Consider the following 25,333-nt stretch of genomic DNA (forward strand, 5'->3'; position numbering starts at 1 on the left):
CAAGATGGGTGGGCATGGTGGAGAGGTCTGACACGTGTGGTCCACTGGAGAAGGGAATGGCAAACCACTTCAGTATTCTTGCCTTGAGAACCCCATGAACAGTATGAAAAGGCAAAATGATAGGATACTGAAAGAGGAACTCCCCAGGTCAGTAGGTGCCCAATATGCTACTGGAGATCAGTGGAGAAATAACTCCAGAAAGAATGAAGGGATGGAGCCAAAGCAAAAACAATACCCAGCTGTGGACGTGACTGGTGATAGAAGCAAGGTCCGATGCTGTAAAGAGCAATATTGCATAGGAACCTGAAATGTCAGGTCCATGAATCAAGGCAAATTGGAAGTGGTCAAACGAGATGGCAAGGGTGAACGTTGACATTCTAGGAATCAGTGAACTAAAATGGACTGGAATGGGTGAATTTAACTCAGATGACCATTATATCTATTACTGCAGACAGGAATCCCTCAGAAGAAATGGAGTAGCCATCATGGTCAACAAAAGAGTCTGAAATACAATACTTGGATGTAATCTCAAAAACGACAGAATGATCTCTGTTCGTTTCCAAGGCAAACCATTCAATACCACGGTAATCCAAGCCTATGCCCCAACCAGTAATGCTGAAGAAGCTGAAGCTGAACGGTTCTATGAAGACATACAAGACCTTTTAGAACAAACACCCAAAAAAAGATGTCCTTTTCATTATAGGGGACTGGAATGCAAAAGTAGGAAGTCAAGAAACACCTGGAGTAACAGCCAAATTTGGCCTTGGAGTATGGAATGAAGCAAGGCAAAGGCTAATAGGGTTTTGCCAAGAGAACACACTGGTCGTAGCAAACACCCTCTTCCAACAACACAAGAGAAGACTCTACACATGGACATCACCAGATGGTCAACACCGAAATCAGACTGATTATATTCTTTGCAGCCAAAGATGGAGAAGCTCTATACAGTCAGCAAAAACAAGACCGGGAGCTGACTGTGGCTCAGATCATGAACTCCTTATTGCCAAATTCAGACTTAAGTTGAAGAAAGTAGGGAAAACCGCTACACCATTCAGGTATGACCTAAATCAAATCCCTTATAATTATACAGTGGAAGTGAGAAATAGATTTAAGGGACTAGATCTGATAGATAGAGTGTCTGATGAACTATGGACTGAGGTTCCTGACATTGTACAGGAGACAGGGATCAAGACCATCCCCATGGAAAAGAAATGCAAAAAGCAAAATGGCTGTCTGGGGAGGCCTTACAAATAGCTGTGAAAAGAAGAGAGGTGAAAAGCAAAGGAGAAAAGGAAAGATATAAGCATCTGAATGCAGAGTTCCACATAATAGAAAGAATAGATAAGAAAGCCTTCCTCAGTGATCAATGCAAAGAAACAGAGGAAAACAACAGAACGGGAAAGACTAGAGATCTCTTCAAGAAAATTAGAGACACCAAGGGAACATTTCATGCAAAGATGGGCTTGATAAAGGACAGAAATGGTATGGACCTAAAAGAAGCAGAAGATATTAAGAAGAGGTGGCAAGAATACACGGAAGAACTGTACAAAAAAGATCTTCACGACCCAGATAATCATGATGGTGTGATCACTCACCTAGAGCCAGACATCCTGGAATGTGAAGTCAAGTGGGCCTTAGAAAGCATCACGACGAACAAAGCTAGTGGAGGTGATGGAATTCCAGTTGTGCTATTTCAAATCCTGAAAGATGATGCTGTGAAAGTGCTGCACTCAATATGCCAGCAAATTTGGAAAACTCAGCAGTGGCCACAGGACTGGAAAAGGTCAGTTTTCATTCCAATCCCAAAGAAAGGCAATGCCAAAGAATGCTCAAACTACCGCACAATTGCACTCATCTCACATGCTAGCAAAGTAATGCTCAAAATTCTTCAAGCGAGGCTTCACCAATACGTGAACCATGAACCTCCAGATGTTCAAGCTGGTTTAGAAAAGGCAGAGGAACCAGAGATCAAATCGCCAACATCTGCTGGATCATCGAAAAAGCAAGAGAGTTCCAGAAAAACATCTATTTCTGCTTGATTGACTATGCCAAAGCCTTTGACTGTATGGATCACAATCAACTGTGGAAAATTCTGAAAGAGATGGGAATACCAGACCACCTGACCTGCCTCTTGAGAAACCTATATGCATGTCAGGAAGCAATGATTAGAACTGGACATAGAACAGACTGGTTCCAAATAGGAAAAGGAGTACGTCAAGGCTGTATATTGTCACCCTGCTTATTTAACTTCTATGCAGAGTACATCATGAGAAACGCTGGGCTGGAAGAAGCACAAGCTGGAATCAAGATTTCTGGGAGAAATATCAATAACCTCAGATATGCAGATGACACCACCCTTATGGCAGAAAGTGAAGAGGAGCTAAAGAGCCTCTTGATGAAAGTGAAGGAGGAGAGTGAAAAGGTTGGCTTAAAGCTCAACATTCAGAAAATGAAGATCATGGCATCTGGTCCCATCACTTCATGGCAAATAGATGGGGAAACAGTGGAAACAGTGTCAGACTTTATTTTCTTGGGCTCCAAAATCACTGCAGATGGTGACTGCAGCCATGAAATTAAAAGACGCTTACTGCTTGGAAGGAAAGTTATAGCATATTGAAAAGCAAAGACATTACTTTGCCAACAAAGGTCCGTCTAGTCAAGGCTATGGTTTTTCCTGTGGTCATGTATGGATGTGAGATTTAGACTGTGAAGAAGGCTGAGTGCCGAAGAATTGATGCTTTTGAACTGTGGTGTTGGAGAAGACTCTTGAGAGTCCCTTGGACTGCACGGAGATCCAACCAGTCCATTCTGAAGGAGATCAACCCTGGGATTTCTTTGGAAGGAATGATGCTGAAGCTGAAACTCCAGTCCTTTGGCCACCTCATGCGAAGAGTTGACTCATTGGAAAAGACTTTGATGCTGGGAGGGATTGGGGGCAGGAGGAGAAGGGGACGACAGAGGATGAGATAGCTGGATGGCATCACCGACTCAACGGACATGAGTTTGAGTGAACTCCGGGAGATGATGATGGACAGGGAGGCCTGGCGTGCTGCGATTCATGGGGTCACAAAGAGTCGGACACGACTGAGCAACTGAACTGAACTGAACTGAACTGTCCTGAGGAGGGCATGGCAACCTATTTCTTGCCTTGAGAATCCCGTGGATAGGCAGGCTACAGTCCATAGGGTCACAAAGAGCTGGACGCGACTGAAGCAACTTAGCAAAAGGCAAAGGCCATGCGCATATCCCCTCCCTCTGGAGCCTCCTCCCACCTCACCCCGTCCCACTCTCCTGGCTGTTACAGAGCACCGCGCCGAGCTTCCTTCGCTTTGCAGCAGGCTCCCGCGAGCTACCTGTTTCACTGAAGGCAGTGTGTATGTGTCAGGCCTCCTCTCCCAGCCCACCCCACTCTCCCCTTCCCAAAGCTGCTCCGTTGACAATAGCCAGGACATGGAGACAGCGTAAATGCCCACTGGCAGAAAATGAGTAGAGAGGGCGTGATGCACGGAGCAGCTTCAGCCGCTTGCAACCACTTCTGGTAAATTCTCTTGTCATTTTTATTCTGTTATAAATATTCTCTAACTTTCCTTGCTATGGTTTCTTAGATACACCCATCATTTAAAAGTGGACATTTCATTTCCATGAGATTTTTTTTCAGTATCTTGGATAGTCATTGCTCATTTTGATATTAACTTCTCACTTAAATGTTTTCTTCTCTGCAATCACCCTCTGTGTTTTTTCAGTCTTCTGATTTTATTGAGGGTTTCAATGGTTAACTCAAAGATCTCTCTTGATATATGTCACACTGCACTACAAAATACGTGGGTTATTTTCAAATATCTTTTGTATTGATTGCTAACGTATTTCCACAGTAATAAGAGAACAGACTCTGCATGATTTCAGTACCTTTAACCCATTATACTTTTGCAGCTGTTTTGTGTCCCTGGATATGTCCCCTTGGCTCCTAGCTTATAGTCTTTGGGAAATTGAACAGGATTTGGATTCTACTGTTGTGGGAAAACTGTATAGACCTTAATGATGTTGAGTTGGTTCATTCTCTGTATACTCGTTCTATTCATTCTTGAGAGCTTGATGTTGAAACTCCAACTAAAAATCTTAATTCATCTACTTAAAAAAATAACTGTAATATATAGTGGAAGTCTATGTAAACTTGTCCTGCATTTTCCAAGTCTCCTCTAAGTGTGTTGTTACACTTTCATCATTTAGAAAGCAAAAAAGAAAGAGAAAGATTTGATAATTTTTTTTAAAGACGTGGTACACACATACCATGCAGTATTACTCACCCACGAAAAGGAACGGAATAGGGTCACTGGTAGAGATGTGGCTGCACCTAGATTCTGTCACGCAGAGTGAAGTAAGTCAGAAAGGAAACCAAATGTCGCGCATTAATGCATACGTGTGGAATCTAGAAAAATGGCACAGATGCCCCTATTTCCAGGGCAGGAGTAGAGACGCAGACGGAGCGGACAGACTTCTGCTCGTGCGTTTTCACACCCAAGAATCTCGTTCAGTATCCTGCCGTACATCTCTGTCAGAACATGTACATTCCTTTTAAAATGTTCAACGGCACCGTGATTTAAAGTGCTAAAAGTTTCCTCCTACCTTGAATTATTACCCTGTTAGTAGCAGAGTTTGACTCAAACAACATAAATGTATTGAAATCTTTGTTTTTACAGTTTATTTACTTATTTTTAATTTTTGGTTGCCCTGGGTCTCTGTCGCCGGGTGGGCGTTCTCTACCCGTGACCAGCGGGCCTCTCTGGCTTCTCGCTGTGATGTCATCTCTTGTTGTGGGGCACAGCCTGGCTCCTCGCTGTGGAATCGTCTCTTGTTGTGCAGCACAGCCCCAGGCGCTCGGGCTCAGCGGGTGCGGCATGTGGGCTTTGTCGCTCGGTGGCAGGTGGGCCCTTCCCCGACCAGGGATCAGATCCACACTGGCCGGCAGATTCTTACCCACCGTACCACCAGGGACGTCCTGAAATCCTTACAAATAATTATCAGCTAGTGTTGATTCATGGATCCATCAATTGGTACAATTTGCTTTTACCTCTAGGGCCTTCCCCTGTGGCTCAGTTGATAAAGAATCTGCCCACAATGCGGGAGACCTGGGTTTGATCCCCGGGTTGGGAAGATCCCCTGGAGAAGGGACCAGCTACCCGCTCCAGTGTTCTGGCCTGGAGGAGCCTGGTAGGGCTCCCTGGAGGAGTCCATGGGGTCACAAAGAGTCAGACACGGTTGAGCGACTTCGCTTTCCTTCTTTCTTTCTTTACCTCTGGAATGAAGTAGGTCCAGCGTGGTAAACAATGCGGCTCTGGCTTTCGTTTCTACAACAAACCTGGAGAAACTTCAGTCCCACAAATAGGAGTTTTGCAATAGAGTGTCACTGCCTGCCATGAACTCCTTCCTGGTTAGCTGCCAAAAACGATTCATGCTGGATGGTCAGAAATTGTTTCTCTGAACGATTTATCAGCTGACAGCTCCAATTCATTGTCTTTTGATTTTGCAGATCGCAAAACATCGGACAGCATCTAACCTCAAGAGGATTCGAGAGGGACCCGTTCGATGCACCTCCGGACCGTCTGAGAGGAGGGTTCACTGTCCCATCCACTGGGGGAAATCCCCGCAAGCTGGCCCTACCCCAGAGGCAGCTTTTCAAGAAACCACCTGCTGAGAGGCGTCACCCGGTCCCTTGTTCACTTTCTCCGTTTCAGGGGTGAATACCAAGAAAGCGCTAGCAGAGCTTCCCCCTTAAATCTTCACTTTTAGAGGCCCCTTGTAGAAGACGCAGCTTTAAAGACTGAGGAAATCTTAAATATCTGCCATCTCAGAGCTTCCCAGGTGGCACAGTTGGTAAAGAACCCAACTGCCAACGCAGACAAGACGAGGGACATCGGTCCCATCCCTGGGTGGGGAAGATCCCTTGGAGGAGGAAATGGCACCCCACTCCAGTACTCTTGCCTGGAAAATCTCACGGACAGAAAAGCCTGGCAGGCTACAATCAACGGGGTCGCAAGAGTCGGACACGACTTGGCATGCCCATGCTAGTCAATTTCGTGCATCTTTGCCAATCGGGTATCTTATGAGGAAAACGCTTGCGTCTTATCATGCCCTCTAAGTCAAGGGTCCCCAGCCTCTAAGATCTAACCCCTGAGCTCTGAGGTGGAGCTGATGCACCAATAATAGAAATAAGCTGCACAATAAACGTAGCTCACTTGAACCAGCCTGAAGCCACCTCCCACCCTTGTCCCTGGAGCCAAAAAGGACTGCTGCTTTCAGTAAATGCTTCTTCCCAAGCTTGAGGCCGCCGACTTGAATCCTTCAATCGATGGAAGAGTCTAAGCGCATGATCTAACAAAGCTAGTCCTCCTGCCAAACGTCCCATTCCGACCACGTTCTGTCAGAAGCCTTCCCACTGCGTCAGTACAAACAAACATATCAGTGTGCATTTTGAGGACTATCACAAAATCACTGAAAATTAAACGATGTGTCTGTCTAGTGAAATCAACATTAACTTTACCTACATTTATAAAAGCTCTTTAAAAACTAGTCACCAGGCTACTTATCATTCTTGAATTAGCAGCAGATCCTGTTGGCCGCCATGGATAGTGAGGAATAAACGTCAGGGTGTTTAGGTGTTTGGCGTTCAGAAATGATGAAGTAAGAATCAAATATAAATCACCTTGGCATCATTAGCCAGCAGGTGAAGCATTTCCCATGCACGGAACAGGGATGTGAGAATGTGTCCGTCTGAACCACCGTCCCAGGGTCCCAGGAGGACTCACCGAGCTGACAGTTGCCGGAGGAACAGGTAAGGAAGCAGCAGCTGCTGTGAAACCACCAGCTGCCAAAGTAGGGTCTCCTCGTGGCAGGAGTGTGCCCTTCCCGGGTGTCAGTCCAAACCTTTGGAAAGGACCTGGAAAATAAGTGCTATCCACCAGATATTAATATAAACCCACCTGGCCAGGAGAGGCAGGCGCTGCTGGCCCAGGAAGTGTCCCCAAAACTCATCAAGGTAAATAATATTTCGGGAACTCCCTGGCAATCCAGTGGTTAGGACTCTGCACTTTCACTGCCAAGCGCACCGGTTCAATCCCTGGTCAGGGAACTAAGATCCCACAAGTCACAAGACATGGCCAAATTTAAAAAACAAAGAAGAGAGAGAGAGAAATATTTGATGCAATAGGTTTTAGAATTGAAATTAAGCTCCTGCCCGCCCCCCGCCCAATCCGGATGAATAAAGCATAGAAATAGTAAGTGAAGTCAGGCTCTGATGTGCACTGATGTAACTCACCTTAAGCACCCCCCACCCTAGGACTGGTTGGGGTTCCAGGAGTTCCAGGGGTGCCAGGAAGACGGAGTCCAGCCCCTGCCCCCTCCCCCCACCAACTCCTCCACTGGAGCTGCCTACCTCACCTCCCACCCCACCCCTCACTCCCCTACACCCCATCCCTGCCCCCAGGTCTCCCCTGTCCTGGGTCTGGTCTCCACACTTTCTGGGCAGTGCCTCCCTCTACAGCTGGTTTCTGCTGCCCGCTACCGGGCCCGTCCCCTCTGTTCAGCTCAGTTCAGTCCCTCAGTCGTATCCGACTCTTTGTCACCCCATGGACTGCAGCACACCAGGCCTGCCTGTCCATCACCAACTCTCAGAGCTTATTCAAACTCATGTCCATTGAGTCAGTGATGCCATCCAACTATCTCATCCTCTGTCATCCCCATCTCCTCCCGCCTTCAATCTTTCCCAGCATCAGGGTCTTTTCCAGTGAGTCAGCTCTTCGCATCAGGTGGCCAAAGTATTGGAGTTTCAGCTTCAGCATCAGTCCTTCCCATGAATATTCAGGACTGATCTCCTTTAGGATGGACTGGTTGGATGTCCTTGCAGTCCAAAGGACTCTCAAGAGTCTTCTCCAACATCACAGTTCAAAAGCATCAATTCTTCGGCGCTCAGCCTTCTTCACAGCCCTACTCTCACATCCATACATGACTACTGGAAAAACCATAGCCTTGAGTAGTCGGACCTTAGTAGGCAAAATAATGTCTCTGCTTTTCAATATGCTATCTAGGTTGGTCATAACTTTCCTTCCAAGGAGTAAGTGTCTTTTAATTTCATGGCTGCAGTCACCATCTGCAGTGATTTTAGAGCCCCCCCAAATAAAGTCTGACACTGGTTCCACTGTTTCCCCATCTATTTAAGAAAGGGAAATCTCCCAGAGCCCCCAAGTTCCAGGTTGGGCCCCACCCCACTCCCATGTCCCAGAAAGCCTGGTCCTCCCAGGTTTCCGGCTGGTGCCACTAAGTCCCAGGATATTGTCTTTACATCAAGTTGCTGTGTGTCGTAGGAAAGAAACTCTCCCTCTCTGCACCTCTGCTCCCTCATCCGCAGAAGGGACTGCCAGGTGGGGGAGTCTGTGACGTCTCCAGAAGCCACAGGATTCTCTCCCCATTTGCTGAAAGAGAGCTCAAGGCGGTGGAAGCTTCTGCACCCCTAGGATCACCAGAGGAGCCGGGATCCCTCAGAGGGGGCTCAGGAACCACAGAGCCAGACCCTGATTCCAGAAACCTGGTCACACCTCCAGACGACCCTTTGTCCCCCCCGCTCCCCCTCAAACGTTCCAAGCCCCAACAGTGAAGCACTTAAGAGAAGGATCCACCACGCTTGAGTTTAGGGAGGAGGGAAGTGGGGAGCTGGGAGAGGCCTGGGCCTGGGAGACAGGAATCCACAGAGGCTGCAGGCAGGGTCTCTGGGGCCTGCGGGGTGGGGAGCGGGCAGGAGCAGACAGAGGTGACTGGACACGACACACCCCTCCACTCCAGGGGAGGTGGGCAGGGGCAGGGGCACAGAGGAGCAAGAGACCCTGGGAAGGGGGCCCACCGAGCAGGGCCGCTGGACCCAGACATCTCTGAGCCAGCTGGAATCCAGCTCTAAGCCGTGCTCAGCCCAGGCAGGGTGCAGGGCAGGCCTGAGTACAGTGGCCAGAGCTGCAGCTGCTAGGGCTGGGAAGGCCCTGTCCGTCCCCCGGGATCCCCCGGGGTCTAGCCAGACTCCAATTTCCGACCGCAGCCCCCACAGGAGGAAGTGGTCGGTGGTGGAGTCGGCCCAGAGGCCTGGGCAGGTGCAGGGTGGGGGAAGGGGGCAGCTGGAGTCACCCGCTGAGTTCAGGGACAGTCCCTTTTTCTCCCCGAAACCTGGGGCTGTCCCAGGGGCCACCGCAGCCTCCAGGCCCTGGGCAGTGGGGGAGTGTCACACCCGCATGGGGGTGCTGGGACGAAGCAGCTTCTGCCTGGGACCTCAGGGGTAGGCAGGGAACCCAGCCCCCAAGATGCAAGGAGTGCAGGTCCCAGGCTGGGGTGAGCAAAGCACCACGGTGGGGAGAAGTTGGACTGGATCGGGCCCCTAGGGGCTCCCCCATACCTGCACGGCCGCTGTTAGGGCACTCGCACCCCACTGCTGTTCAGTGTTGGCCAGTGTCCAAGGCCAGGTGTGTGTGTGTGTGTGTGTGTGTGTGTGTGTGTGCGCGCGCGCACGCACGCGCACCCGCGCGCAGTCCAGCCTCAGCACTGGACCAGGCAGCCTGGGGTTCCTCCAAAACTGCTTTATGAGTTTGGTCAAACCGTGAGGTTCTGATCACTACCATCCATTCGCCCCCTTCTGCCCTACTTATCACCGTCGTTATTGTCATTATCGAGAGCTGTGGAGGGTCTGGGAGGTCATCCCGCCTGCCAGCTAAACCGTGACGCTGCCGCAATTGCACTGGTGCGGGCAGACCCGAAATGCTGGGCCAGAGACAAAGGCCAGCTTGTCACTCCGCCACAGCGGCGGTCGGGCCACGAGCATCATCCAAGCAGTGGTTCTCTGAGCCCGACAGGGTGATGCAAAGGAGCCAGGAGCCACCTGCACGTCCAAGCTGGGGGACCCCAAGTCTGTTATGCCGGACAGTAAGCACGTTCCACTCCGGAGGGAGACACCAGCTCCACCTTCTAGGGTTTCTCATTCCACAAACATCCAAAGACAATCCACACCAAAGGCGGCCCGTGCCTTTGCTCCTGAGACGTGCAGAAGCACAGAGGTCCACAGACACTGTCTCCCAGCACCCTATCTATGTGAAGGAACTGAAGTCCCAGGCTGTGTGTCTGGTACCGCATCCCATGGAACAGGCTGCACTGATTTTCACCAAATGTCGCAGGAACGTTAAGGAGTATCAGCCTCAAAACATGAGGGCCAGACATGTCTGAAAGGTCCCTTCCAGGAAAGTCCCTTTGGGGTCCTTCCCCAGAGTTGCTGAAACAGAGAGCCGGGAGGGCTACAGAGCTGGACTTCAGTGGGCCCGAGCACCTGCATCACAGAGGTCCGTCTCGTCAAAGTGATGGTTTTTCCAGTGGTCATGTACGGATGTGAGAGTTGGACCATAGAGAAAGCTGAGCGCCGAAGAATTGATGCTTCTGAACTGTGGTGCTGGAGAAATCTTGAGAGTCCCTTGGACTGCAAGGAGATCCAATCAGTCCACCCTAAAGGACATCAGTCCTGAATATTCATGGGAAGGACTGATGCTGAAGCTGAAACTCCAATACTTTGGCCACCTGATGCGAAGAACTGACTCATTGGAAAAGATCCTGATGCTAGGAAAGATTGAAGGCAGGAGGAGAAGGGGGCGACAGAGGATGAGATGGTTGGATGGCATCACCAACTCAATGGACATGAGTCTGAGTAAACTCTGGAGTCGGTGATGGACAGAGAATCCTGGCGTGCTGCAGTCCATGGGGTCACACAGAGTCGGACCCGACTGAGCGACAGACAGAACTGAAGCAGCTGGCAAGCCGGAGGGCAGGTGCTGGCTGTGATGAGCGGGAACGTGCGACCTGCCGCGTGGAGTTCTTCCTACAGCCAGAGTCCCGACAGCGCTGTGACCTGGCCCTCCACGGCCTCTCCAGGGCCCGAGACACCCCCGCAGAGCAGAGAAGCGGAACAGAGCTGGTGCGCCGGACCAGGCCCCGGGGCTGGGGCGGGGCTGGTGGGCGGGCTCTAGTGAGAAGCCCTTGAGTCCTGGAACCAGAGCAGGGCAGCTGGCAGAGGCCCCTGGGAGAGGCCCCCCGGAGTACCGGCCCTGGGCCCTGGGGGAGGGGGCGGGGCTGGGGGCAGGGACAGAAGGCCCAGGCAGAGGACGGGGCCCCAAGGGACGGGGCGCCCCGAGACGGCCCCTGCCAGCAAGGGGAAGCGGGGGCGCTTTCAACCCCCTCCAAGGAGGAGCCCGCACCAGCGCGCATGAGGCCCAGGCCAGGCCAGGGGGCCCGTGAGGCCCCCAGGGGTCAGCGCGGTGTCCCCAGGCAGCCCTGGCCTCTCGTCCTGCTGGGCTTGGCCTCTCATCCCGTGGGCGCCCACGGCCTGCTGCCCCCGACGGCGGCGCCCCGGAACACGGCCCCCCGCATGGAAGCCCCGTCAGGAAAGAGCCCGAGGAGCCTGCGGGGCAGGTAAGGGCCGGGGGAGTCGCGGGGCTTCCCTTCGATGGGACCCAGGGGTGAACGACCGCAGGGGCGGGGAACGAGAAGGGAAGACCAGCCGGAGAGAAGGAGCCTGAGCAGACAGCGGCTGTATTTAGAGTGCCTTTGTTTGTGTTGGTTTTTATTTTTTAATTTTGTATTGAAATACTATTTATCTTGTGGAGCTTTCGGCGCCCTGAGATTTTGCACACACGGCTGGTGTCGCACTTGCCTCACCCCGGCCCTCTGAGCAGGGCAGACACAGTGCAACGGGGCAGGACGTGTCCAGGAGGCACTGATCATTTTGAGGGGCAGCGGCCCACAAGGCAGGTCTGCCTTCCTCCCCTTCTTACAGGCGGGGACAGAGGTCCAGAGAGGTGAGGCAAGCTGCCCAGGGTCACACAGCACACGGGTGCAGTCCCAGGACTGTAGAAATCCCGGGACTAGACGGGCACCAGAAAACGGTCCAAGAGAAGGGGCAAGCCTGCAAGGCGGCCAGAGAAGGGAGCAAGGGCTTGGCTCGGTCTCCCCCACGGAGGTCAGCTCCTCAGCGAGGTTCCTAAGTGTCTAATGGGGCCAAGCCTGAACCAAGGGGTCACGCCCAGGTATGGGGCCCTGACCTGGGATGGGGGTGCTCCAGGCAAACGGAGTAGGGAGGCCGAGGAGGACGGAGGGGTGCACAGCCATGCAGGGAGCTTCCAGAGCTGGGGAGAACGGGGTACAGAACGGGGGTCTTGTCCACCCCTCCTTTATCCTGGGACCCAGGGCAGGTATTGAGGGATTTACGTGCGGGGCTGTCGGAGTCCAGTTCGTGCTGTGGAAAAATGGTTTCAGATCAGAGACCAGTGTGAGGTCAGGCTAGATGGAGAAGAAGCTGTGAAAAGGTGATGGAGAGTGGGGGGACGGTCCTCGGTGACCGGGCACCGAGATCGCCTCTGGAATCCACAGGCGAATTTACAGTGACGTCGTCAGAGGGCTGTCGGGAGGAACAGGCACTGTCATGAACCGGCTACAAAAATCTAAAATGTACACCCTTTTCGGCAATATGCAGCAAGTCATTAAAGAAAGCCTATTTCTTTACATTGCGTAATTCCGCTTTTAGGAATTCATCTGGAGGTGGGGGAACAATCAAAAAAGATGTGACCAAAGGTTTACAAGCCAGAAACTCAGCTTATTAATGACAGGAGAAAGCCGGAAATAACCTAAATCTCCAACAGATAGGGTGTGATGAAACACAGCATGGAACGTCCGTCGTAAGAAATCCTGACACAAACTTCCAAAACGATATTTCTAAAATTTGGTTTTTAAAGCATGTGTGCCCTTTCAAAAGCTTGTCAGAAAATATAGAAATATGACAATAATATGACAGATATGTTTAATTTTTGCTTTATAATTTTATAAAATTATAAACTTATAATTGTATAATTATAACACAAATATAATTATAAAATTATAAACTATAAAAAATGGTTGTAAAAATGTTCACAAGAAGATATATATGTGATTTTATCTTCTACAATACTTTTTAATCCCAGAATAATATGTGCTTTTAAAAACGATGGAACACAGAAGCATATAAAGTAAGCCTTGAGGGTTTCTGCTCGCCAACCGCACACGTCTTACCCTAAAACCCATTCTCCAGCAGGAGACAATGTCACGTGGGTCTGTACACATCTGGCCTTCCTCCTAGGCATGTACGTCCCTGAAAACACACACACACACGACTAATGGTGCTGGGGTTGTATTTTTCAAAACAGACTTATCCTCTGCCTATGAGCCTGCAACTATCTTTTTAAACAGTCTGTTGAGATTTTCTATATCAGCCCACATGGATCCCCCATGTTCTCTGAATGGCTCTGTATGAATTCAAAGTTTGGAAGAAGCAGCGTATCTTTAATCATTTGCCTATTAATGGACATTTAGGGTGTTTCCACTAAAAAACGTAAATTACAAGAGATGCTACGTGGAAACCCCCACATGCATAGCTATGTGCCTGTACTTTGCACACTTTATCTCCCCAGAAAGATGCCTAAAAATGGGGTGCTGGGTCAGAGAGAACAGGCTTTGAAATTTTCATAGGCGATGCCAATGGTCCTCCCGGAAGTCTGTTCCAGAATGACGGTGCTTTTTCCCCTCCATTCTCACCAATAATGTGACATTCGGATCTTTTTTTATTTTGTGCGTCTGAAGAGCAAAAATGAGAACAAAACTGTCTGCTGTTTGTTTCTTTGCTTGTTGGTGAAATTTATTTTCCATTCATATTTTTATTGATTGATTTTTTTTCTTCTGTGAATGCACCGGTTGTCATTTTGTCTGGCTTATTTTTTGTTCGGTTGGTTGTACTTTAAGGTTCATAGAAACTCTTCATCCATTTGGGATAGTAACCCCTCGTTCAGTATGTATGTGGTAAATATGCTTCCCTGATCTGTTTTCCAATTTCATCTGTGGGGTCTTTCAACATTAAGCTTTTAACTTTTACGTGTCAGGTTGGTTGTTTTTCTTTATGGTGTTTGTGATCTGTGGCGAGCATAGCAAAGACATTTCTATTTTGATTTTTTTTTTAATTCAGGTACTTCTATTGTCTCGGTGTTTGTTTTTACTTTGCCTGAGATTTATTTTTGTGTTGGTGGAAATGTGTCCCTATATAGTTTCCAAATGGGAAACCAGTCGTCCTGTATCTGTTGAATACAAACACAGCTTTCATCAAACGTTGAATTACCGACTTACCGCATCCTCTCTGTGGCTCTGACCATCAATTCCCGCATCCCTTCCACCATGTTTTAATGATGGTAGCTTTACAGTGTGTGTTGGTGCTAGAGAACGATCCCGCCGGTGTTATTCTCAATCAAAATATTTGTGTCTGTTCACCGTTGAGATGAGATGGTTGGGTGGCATCACCGACTCAGTGGACGTGAGTTTGAGTAAGCTCTGGGAGTTGGTGGTGGACAGGGAAGCCTGGCGTGCTGCAGTCCGTGGGGTCACAAAGAGTCAGAGGTGACTGAGCAAATGAACTGAACTGAACTCCACAGTTATTCGTACTGTTGGACTTTAGAACTGGCTCACTGACTTTAAAAATGCTTGTTTATTTGGCGGCGCCGGGTCTGAGCTGCGGCACTCTGGACCTTCAGTTGCGACTTACACACTCTTAGCCGCAGCACGTGAGTTCCAGTTTCCTGGGCAGGGGTCGAACCCAGGCCCCCGCACTGGGAGCTTGGAGTCTCAGCCACCGGACCACCAGGAAAGGCCGAAATTATTCCTTTGATGTTGTGCTTGCAATTTCATGGAGTGCATGGGTTCGCTTGAGGGGAATTGATGTCTTTGCTGCTGTGTCCGTTCACTAGGTTGTGCTATATTTTATCCTCACAGATCTTAGGCATCCCGTGTTAAGTTTATTCCTAGGGCTTTTGCTAGAGCTGTCACCGAGCTTGTCAGTGCTTCCGCCATTTCGCATTCTCAGCGGTTACCGCCTGTACAGAAGGACACCCGCTGAGTTTTGCCCAGGCTGCTTGTATTCGATCACAGGTTAACTCTTGTACCGGTTCTAACTGTCCTTCAGTTCATCTTGAGCTTGTTTTTGTTTTTTGAAGTAAACTAGCCCACCACCTGCAAAAACCAATTTTATCTCATTTTTCCTAACACTCACACTCTTCCCCCCATCTCATTTCATGGGCTTGAATCTGTAGAATATGTGAAATAATAAAAGTAAGCGTGGGAACCCTGGCCTCTAAACTGGTTTTGCTTTTAAATGTGAAGCATTCTGTAAGTTTCAGGAGATACTGTTCATTAAGTTGAGGATGTTTCTTTAGTTAATTAACTTAGTAAAAGGCTGAATATTTGCTCTCTTTAATCAGAAATAAGTGCTGAATTTAGACTGCTGTCCTGGTAAATTTTGTTTCAAAAATTCTGTGTGCATACCTTAAATACAACCATGACCCAAAAGTTCCATTGCTGAATTAAAAGAATGCTGGACCCAATGCAATACTGGTTACCTTCCTGCTTAGATTCACCACATAGGGAGATAATATCAGATTTGGCAAGGTCTGAGGATTCTTGTCATCATAAACTCTGACAGTGCAATCTGGATGCTTTTTTGTTTTTCTGAGATTTTTAAAGGTATGTTTTGTTATGGTAGGACACAGAGGCTGACTCAATGAGGGCCAAGCGTTATGGGATGAGTCCAGGCCTCTGGCCTGCGGAGAAATCCACCGAATTGAGAACAATGCGGGGGACAAGGTCTGCAAGGGCCTGGCAGCAGTTTCGATGGAAGATGCTGAGTCTGATGTGTCTGTGGGACACTCAGGCAGAGACACATCCAGGAGGCAGAATGTGTATAAATCCAGAGCCGAAATAAGAGGTCAGGAAGGAAATAGGGATGCAAGAACCCTGGGCAGTTGTCCGAGTGCACAGTGTGGGTCAGAAGCAGAGAGAGTGGAAGAGCACTGGGGGCTGTGGGGGGCCTCAGACTCGACAGGACGGGACCTTGTTAGACTTGACCTCAGAAGTTTCAGGGAGGGATGGGGGTGGGAGGAGGAGGGCTCCCCCCACCAAGTCCCAGCGTGTGAAACAGGGCTTGGCAGACGGGTGCTTGATGGCCATTGCTGGACAGACAGATACATGATGGACAGATGGATGGATGAAGGATGGAAGGATGGATGTTGGATGACGGACGGATGATGGATGGAAGGAGGGATGTTGGATGATGGATGGATGGATGTTGGATCGATGGATGGACAAACAGATGTACAGAAAGACAGTGAACTGACAGCAGAGAATGTTCATCAGAGAGAACAAGCTGAACTGTGTCTCCGTGGGTGGAGAAACAGGGCAAGGGTCCCCCACTTGGGGCCTGAGGAATAGCCCGGTGTCCACAGTCCCAGGAAGGAAGCTACCTGGCTGGACTGTGAGGAACTGTGGGGAAGGGACACCCAGCAGCCTTACAGTGAGGCCAGGAGCGGTCGGAGCCAGCCCGGTACTCCTCTGCCGCACCACGCAGGCCCGGCGCTCCGTGTCTCCATCAGCACTGAGGCGTCAGTGGTGGCCAGGACAGCCTCCGAGTGAGGGGGCACTGAGTGACCCCAAGGCATGTGTGGCTGCTGCCTCGGCCAGGGGGCTGGGCACGGGACACCTCCAGGACATGAGCCCACCCGGGCTGCCCTGGCCTCTGGAAGACTGGCTCGACAACACCCCTCAGCCCGAGGACACAACCCCACCAGCTGCAGCCCTGCGCCCGTCACGCCCAGCAGGTTCCCGCCTGGCCCAGCCCCCAGGGGACAGCCCCCAGGTGCTGGCCCGGAGGGTTTTGGTCCGAGGCTCAGTCACTGTGCTTCGTCTTAGGTGGCGGGACCCAGCTCACCGTCCTAGGTAAGTGGCTCTCACCCTTTCCCCAGCCTGTCTCACCCTCTGCTCTCTCGGGAAAGTCACTTCTCTTGCTCTGGGGGCGGCTTCCTCTCTGTCCCCCCGGCCTTAAGGGCCGATCCCCACCTTTCTCCGTGGGGCCGAGAGGGGAGGCGGGTTGGTCTTGTGGTAACCAGCAGGAGCCTCCAGAGGCTGACCATCCGACGGGGCCGGTCCGGGCACCACGGCTGGTGTCTGGTCCAGGAATGAGGGGACTCATTACCCTCTTGCAGGGCAGATGCTGGGGTGTGGACCAGAGGCTGGTACTGACTAGGGGCGTCTCCAAGCCCCGGGCTCTGGGCTGTGAGCTCCGTGCCCCAGCCAGGAGGGCCAGACAGGAACTTGGGGGCTCACTGGGGGCTATGACCAGCCCCCAGGGACACAGAGGGCAGCCTGAGGGAGGCCCCTGGAGGGCAGAGAGAGAAGGGTCTCTGGTGAGCTGACCAGAGGCTCTCGGGACAGCGGTCAGAAAGGAGCGGGTCCCCTGGGGCAGAAACGCCTCCATCCGGGAGCCCTGATCCCCTGGGGTCACACCTGTCCGAGGGTCGGCCTCCGCTGGCCTCGAAGCGGGTGTTAGACTTAGAATATGATGAACAGGGCTCTGACCCCCACAAAATCAGGGTCATTGGAGGTTCTGTGTGGGGGCACCGTCCCCTGAAGGCAGGCGAGGCGAGGGGCCCTACACTCAGGCAGGGGGGACAGGGAGACAGGCAGGGCCTCAGAGGAGTCGCGGGCTCTGGCCGGGATAGCTGAGGCTGGGCTGGGCGAGGAGAGGGAGGCCCGGGCCCAGCTCCACATGTGCCCCTGGCGCGCCTGTCCCCACGCCTCCCGTCAGGACTGTCCTGGCAAGTCAGCTGGGGCACCCGGGTTCACAGAGAAGGCACTTGGCTGCAGAAGCGGAAAGTTACGGAGGGGTCTGGCAGGGGCTGAGGGCTCAAGGGGTCAGGGCCAAGAGCAGACACAGACTCCCGGGGCCAGGAGGACAGAGGAGAGCTGCCCTGGTCACAGCGGGGCCTCTGAGGCCACGCTTGGCAGGTGACTTGGGAGAGTGACATGCAACGGCTTCTGAGGGGCTGCCTGCAGCCCAGGGGCTGAGTGCAAGGGGCAGGGGGCCACAGAGAAGGCAAGCAGGACTACAGTGGGGACAAGGTCAGAACCTCCCCAGCGTCTTACACCCCCTCCTCTGTCCACACAGGTCAGCCCAAGTCCGCACCCTCGGTCACCCTGTTCCCGCCCTCCACGGAGGAGCTCAGTGCCAACAAGGCCACCGTGGTGTGTCTCATCAGCGACTTCTACCCGGGTAGCGTGACCGTGGTCTGGAAGGCAGATGGCAGCACCATCAATCAGAACGTGGAGACCACCCAGGCCTCCAAACTGAGCAACAGCAAGTACGCGGCCAGCAGCTACCTGACCCTGACCGGCAGTGAGTGAAACTCTAACAGCAGTTCACCTGCAAGGTCACGCACGAGGGGAGCACCGTGACGAAGACAGTGAAGCCCTCCGAGTGTCCTTAGGGCCCTGGGCCCCCACCCTCGGGGGCCCTCTGGCCCACACCCCCTGCCCCAGCTCGCCATGGACCCCTGAGCCCCCACCCAGGTCGGCTCAGACCAGAGGCCTCTCCTTCCTCCTTGTTCCTGCTTCTCCTGAATAAAGACCTTCTCATTTATCAGCCGACATGTCTGAAGTGCTTTCTTGGTCTGGGCTAGTGTCGGGGTTAAGGGTCAGTTCCTTAGGGAAGGGACAGCTGTGACTTGAGAGTCCATCCACTTGTCACCACCCCAATACATCGCCAGGCACCAGGGCGTCCTGAGTGCCCGGGCAGCCGTGACGCAGAGCAGGCCATGGTCAGTGGTGCAGGCTGCTGGGGGCAGGCTTGCCCTCCCTCACACCCCGTCCCCCCAGGAAGGGCCAAGGGCCTGTGAAAGGGGCAGGGGATGGCTCTGGGGATCGGGGAGAAATGAGGAGGGTTCCAGGTGAGACTGAGACATACAGGGCAGCCTTGGGGCCCTAGTGGGGAGCGGGCCTCCCGCAGGAGGACTGTAGGCATCTGAAGCCAGGTCCGGGGTGGACTTAGTTCTGAGGGGAATCTGCAGGGACCAGGTGCCATCTTCCTGTATGGTAGAGGGGTGGGAGGTGGTCAGGAGAGCTGGGTCAGCAGAAAAGGACACCATCGGGGATAAAGAGGCCATCCAGTGACTGCCACCTGGAGAGAGTGCATTGAAATTCAGGAGGAGAGTCAGGCCGATGAACCCTGGTCTTACCAGGCTTAGAGTATGGCCAGAGGGCTCCCACAGGGTCGGGCTCTCAGAGGAGTCAGCGCCCCTGATCCCTGACCAGAGCGCCCTCCCCCCATAACCGAGTGGCTCACCCGAGCGCACCTGTAGCTGGACACACGAGCTCAGGGCCCGGGGCGAGCACCATCCACCCAGAGCTGCAGCCCCACTGGCTCTGTGGTCCTCAGGACTCCAGGCTCACAGCCCGTCTGTGCCTCTAGCTTCAGCCTCCAGGAGACAGCCGGGTCAGCCCAGAGACGAAGTCCACATGGACAGAGGACTCTGCGGCCTCCCTGCGGCAGAGGAGAGACCCCCTCCCCAGGTCTTCATCCCTGGTTGCTGCTGCTGCTGTTGAGCTGCTTCAGTCGTGTCCAACTCTGTGCAACCCCATAGACGGCAGCCCACATCCCTGGTACCCCGACCCCACATCACAGACAAGGAGGTGAGAGAAGCCAGCGGCGCGGTGTTCCATAGCTGATGCCTGATCCCATTTCCATGATGGGAAACTTAAGGCCCCAAGGGAGAAGGGGACCACCCAGGTCGCCCTCGTCTTGATGGCCCTGCTGGGCACAATGCCACCGTGTCCCCCACCCAGAGCTGCGGCCGCCCGAATCTAACTCCCCTGTATCGCCACACATGTTCATCGTGAAGAACTGAGAGCATGACATGAGAAGGCAGGGAAATAATAATGCCCCCAGGTTCTCATCGCCTGGACCCCAGGTCATCAGTTCAGGGGCGCCGCCAGCTCCTCCCCACAACAGAATCCCTCCTCCCCAGTGGGAGCCTCTGGCGCCCATCCCCCACTACGTCGTCTCATCTGAAAAGATGTCACTCGTGGCCTGGAAAGAAAGAACCTAAACTGTAACTAAATTATCATGAGCAAAGCCAAACAGAAATCATCCATGATTCCTGAAGTCCAAAAAATAGCTTCTCATGAAATGACTCACAGTTGTCGTAGCAGATTTACTTGGCTGTATTTTGTTTCCATTCATTTTTTGCAATGTCTTTTTTCCTGGTAATTTTTCATGTTGACAGTGATTAGCTTTTAAAGTCTCCCTTTATTTGATCTCATTCATTTCGGGGAGAAATGAGGAGGGTTCCGGGTGAGACTGAGACACACAGGGCAGCCTTGGGGCCCTAGCGGGGAGCGGGGCCTCCCGCAGGAGGACTGGAGGCACCTGAAGCCAGGTCCGGGGTGGGCTCAGTTCTGAGGGGAATCTGATGCTGGGTCCTCACTGCTTCTTCAGCTCTTTCTCTGGCCGCAGCGAGCGCAGCCTGCCCTGTCCTCGCCGTGTGCAGGCCCCCCGTTCCAGAGGCTCCTCCTGTTGCAGAGCGCAGGCTCTAGAGCCCAGGCTCAACAGCTGCGGTGTGAGGACGTAGGCGCTCCGAGGCCCGTGGGACCTTCTCAGGTCAGGGAAGATCAAACCCACGTCTCCTGCACCGGCAGGCGGATTCTTAACCACTGGACCACCAAGAAAACCCTGTGTTCACTCAATTTCTATTGAGCTGTGGTTGGATAAGTTTCTACTGCACAGCAAAGTGAGTCAGGTGTCTATGTATATACACACACGTGTGCCCACACCTTTTTAGATTCTCTCTCCATCCGGGTCATCACAGAGGACTGACTCGCGTTCTCTGCGCTGTATAATAGCTTCTCATTAGCCGTCTACTTGATATACAGACTTTTTAAGAGCAGCATGTGTATGTCAATCTCAATCTTCCAGTTTATCCCCCCGCTTCTGTCCCCCTTGGAAACCATAATTTTGTTTTCTACACCTGTGACTTCATTTCTGTTTTGTTAATCAGTCCCTTTGAACCACTTTCTTAGGTTCCACATTTAAGCCGTATCGAGGGCTATCTGTCTTTTGCTGTCTGACTTCATTCCGTATGACAAGCTGCAGGTCCGTCCATGTCTGCACATGGCCTTACTTCATTCTTCTTTATGGGTCACTCATGTTCCCTTGCGCGGACGCACCAACATCTTCACTATCCATTCATCTGTCGACGGACATTTAAGCTGCTTCCACGCCCCGGCTACTGCGAACAGTGCTGCAGTGGACACTGGAGTACACGTGTCTCTTTGAGCTGTGGTTTTCTCGGGGTATATGCCCCGTGGTGGGGTTGCTGGATCATATACGGTAGCTCTATTTCTGGATTTTAAGGAACCTTCACAGTCTTCTCCCTAGCGGCTGCACCAGCTGACATTCCTGCAAGCGGTGCAAGAGCGTTCCCTTCTCGTCACAGCCTCTCCAGCATGCACCTTCGCAGACGTTTAGATGATGGCCGTTCTGACCGTTTGGAGCTGGTGCCTCACTGCAGTCTTGATTTGCACTTCTCTAATAGTTGGTGATGTCGAGCATCTTTCCATGTGCCTCCTGGTTACTTGGCTGTGTTCAGGGAGCCATTTGATTTGGTGTGTTTTGTGTTCTTTCCACGAGGGTTGGAAAGCCTTGACCCTTTGATTGGTGGGTATGTCTGGGGCCTGGTGGGTCCTTCAGTCTCTCCCAAATCGCTCTGGCTTTTTCTAGCTGGAAGAGGCTGCAAGAGTGCGGTTGCTGGGGTGCAACCCCCAGCCCCTCACCTCAAGCTGGACCTGGGAAATTCCCACTGCTTTACGTGCCTGCAAAGTAAAGTGGCTCTAGCTAGAAAGGGCTAGCAGGGTTCTGGGGCATATTTTGATCCGGGGGCAGTCCTAGGACGGTTGGCCAATTCCCCCCACAGGGCCCTTTTGGGATCACAGGTCATTAGCCCACTTATCTTCCTTGGACGCTCCAATCCCAGGTCCCTCAGGTGGGATGGGAAGCCAGGGGCAACTGTAGTTCTCTCCTCGCTCTAGTGAAAGCAGGCGAAGTTGCTCAGTCCTGTCTGACTCTTTGCGACTCCATGGACTGTAGCCTACCAGGCTCCTCTTCCCGTGGGATTTTCCAGGCAAAGCTGCGGGAGTGGGTTGCCATTTCCTTCTCCAGGAGTGAAAGCAGTAACTGGTCCACAAAGGGAGACCCCTCCGATGCTCTTCACTTCTCCAGGAGTAGCTTTCGGATCTTATTTCTGTCCTTTAGTGGAGCACTTTTACAAAATGATGAGTGGTCTCTGCCATCTTCTGAAAGCCAACACTTCATCGTATCTCGGGGAAGTCTAGGGTGCGTGCAGGCAATGTTTGAATCCGCCCTGGTCATACTGTCTTGGTGCTGGAGTTCCCACCTTTGTCCAGGGCAGCCTCGGCTGGTGGCCCCAGGCCTTCCCGCTCAGGCACAGGAGACCTCACAACTTCCTGCGCTCTGTGGGGACCGTGTGTTCCAGGCCCCTCTGGTGCCTGGCCCGACTCAGGCCTGGAATGGCCCATGTAGCCCAGCAGCCTGATTCTCCTTAAAGAGATGCTGTCTCGGGACCACAGCGAGGGGCTTGCTCACATCTCTGTTCTGAATAAGATGCTCTCAGATGTCTCCAAACATCAGATGAGACCCTGGGGGCTGGCCAGGACACTGTCCAGTCCTCCCTACAGACGGAGGCCGGACTTGGACAGCAACCAACCCAAGCCTCACTAGAGATGCCCATTTGAAGCCAGGAGAACCCCGAGGAACTGGAGGTGAGCCCCTGGAGCCCCAGTTAGGGTCAGAAGGAAGATGGTCATGGCAAATCCATTCCAGCCGTGTCCATGTGGGGATGGGGACGCCCCCGCCCTCAGCCTGTGCTCTCACCAGGGGGTCAGGCTGCTGCCAACTCCACAGAGAAAAGCAGCAGCTTTCTCCTCCAGGGTACTTTGCTCTTAGGGCGGTGAAGGCCCCCGGCCCCCTATTATTCCATTCCCACGCCTGGCCGCCTGGTGGGAAGAATGCATCCAACACGCACACCTGCTTAGGGAACCTGCCTGTCCAAGGCTCCTGCAGCTAGCACGGGGTCCCCTGTCCTGGCATCTGCTGCGGGGGAGGGGTGCTGAAGCCCCTCTGTGAGCAGACACCAGCCTGGGGCAGGGACCCCACTTCCTCTGGCACAGCTGCAGGTGGGGGCTGGGGGCGGGGCGGGGCAGGCAGGGCGGGCCCTCCCAGGGAGGGGTTTTTGTGCAAGCCTGTGTCACTGTGTGGTGTTTTCGGCAGCGGGACCAGACTGACCGTCCTGGGTGAGTCTCCCTCCTCCTTTCTCTCCCTCTTCTTTCCCCAAGGTTTGGATTTTCTGTCACTTTGCTCTTTTCTGGGCCCGGTGTCAGCCTGTGGTCAAGCCTTCAACCAGGACCCACCTCTGGGGCCCTAACCTCTTCCCTTCCCCTGACCCCAGACTTGTCCTACTTGTCACTGAGGCCGCCACCAGAGGCTCCCCTCTGACCCCAGAGGCAGGGGAATGAGCAGGCTGACCTGCTGACTGGTCTGTCTGGCTCTCGGACCTCGCTCTCCTCTGTTCCCCCAACCTATAGTCTGGGCTCTATGTTGACCCAACTTTGTCTCTGAGGGTCACCTATCTCATGGGGAAGAGGGAACTGGGCTACAGATGAGGGACCATGGGGAGACATCAGAGGGACCCAGAACCCTCGGGGCTGGGGACCGAAGTCAGAGCGTCAGGACAGTCTGGGGACTGTGGGTCTAGGGAGCGGCTCGGGGACTTGGCAGAGCTGGAGGGGCTCGCCCAGGCCTCCAGGGGGCTGCCGCGCGGATTCTGGGCGGGCCTGGGACCCAGGGAAACTGCAAGAGGGAAGACAGGGGAGGAGAAGGTGCTGGACTCAGAACTGGGGAAGCGGATAGGCGGTCAGGACGCGGGGGACACAGACTCCTGCGTCTGCAAGACACAGTCCTCAGAAGCAGGAGTCCCTGAGGAAGCAGAGAGACAGGTACCAGGGTAGGAAACCTCCAGACCCAAGAAGGATCAGAGAGGAACCTGAACTCAGATCTGCAGATGGGGGGACCGAGGACAGGCAGACAGGCTCTCCCTTGACCCAGCACAGAGGCTCCAAGGGGCACAGACTAACTAGGAGACCAACGGACTCCTTCGGGCAAAGGCGCGAACAGACATGTCAGCTCAAAATATACCTGGACTGACTCACAGGAGGCCAGGGAGGCCACATCATCCACTCATGGGGACAGACAGACAGCCCCAGGCAGACCCCCATCAACCATCAGACGGGCAGGCAAGGAGAGTGAGGGTCAGATGTCTGTGTGGGAAGCCAAGACCCAGGGGGTCTCAGGACAGCACTGTCAGGGGTCCAGGCTCAGGCTTTCCCAGGAAGATGGGGAGGTGCCTGAGAAAACCCACCCACCTTCCCTGGCACGGACCCTTTGGCTCACAGTGGTGCCTGGACTCAGGGTCCTGCTGGGCTCTCAAAGGATCCTGTGTCCCACTGTGACACAGACTCAGAGGCTCCCATGACAGGCACCAGACCTCTGATTGTGATCTTCTTCCCCTCCCCCACTTTGCAGGTCAGCCCAAGTCCGCACCCTCTGTCACCCTGTTCCCGCCCTCCACGGAGGAGCTCAGTGCCAACAAGGCCACCGTGGTGTGTCTCATCAGCGACTTCTACCCGGGTAGCGTGACCGTGGTCTGGAAGGCAGATGGCAGCACCATCAATCAGAACGTGAAGACCACTCAGGCCTCCAAACAGAGCAACAGCAAGTACGCGGCCAGCAGCTACCTGACCCTGACGGGCAGCGAGTGGAAGTCTAAGAACAGTTACAGCTGCGAGGTCACGCACGAGGGGAGCACCGTGACGAAGACAGTGAAGCCCTCCGAGTGCTCTTAGGGCCCCGGGCCCCCACCCCGGAAAGCCCTGCCCTCCCACCCCGGCTCCCCCTAGCCCTCCCTCCTGCACGCAATCAGCTCTCAATAAAACGTCCTCATTGTCATTCAGAAATGAATGTTCTCTGCTCGTTTTTGTTGATACATTTGGTGTCCTGAGCTCAATCATCCTCAAAGGAAACAAATCCTCTTAGCCTTTGGGAATCAGGAGAGAGGGCAGAGGCTTGGGGGTTCAGGGAGGGATGATTTCACTGTCACCCAGAATTCCCCAGAGAAACATTCTAGAACAGGGGATGGGGCCACGGCAGGAGTCAACTCTGTCCACCCTCCCCGTCAGCCGCCACGCTTCCTCCACTGTGTGGACCGTGTCCAGCTCCGATGGTCCACGTCACACGCTCTTTGGTTGCCACAGCCCCAGGACAGCATCTCGGCTCCCTCCCCTGGGTGCTCAG

The 25,333-nt window shown here is 53.0% G+C and overlaps 1 protein-coding gene across 1 annotated transcript in view; it reads left to right on the plus strand.

Annotated features, from left to right (window-relative positions):
* The window catches only part of LOC128062199 (immunoglobulin lambda-1 light chain-like), a 35,557-nt gene extending 10,561 nt beyond the window's left edge, over positions 1 to 24,996 (plus strand). The window contains exons 3-4 of the mRNA XM_052654577.1: positions 16,828 to 16,854; positions 24,566 to 24,996. Of these exons, the coding sequence (XP_052510537.1) occupies positions 16,828 to 16,854; positions 24,566 to 24,885 (347 nt within the window). The 3' untranslated portion in view covers positions 24,886 to 24,996. The remainder of the gene's footprint in view (positions 1 to 16,827; positions 16,855 to 24,565) is intronic.
* Positions 24,997 to 25,333: the final 337 nt, after the last annotated feature.

This window comes from Budorcas taxicolor, chromosome 17, assembly GCF_023091745.1.
Source record: "Budorcas taxicolor isolate Tak-1 chromosome 17, Takin1.1, whole genome shotgun sequence".
Taxonomy (NCBI): Eukaryota; Metazoa; Chordata; class Mammalia; order Artiodactyla; family Bovidae; genus Budorcas; species Budorcas taxicolor.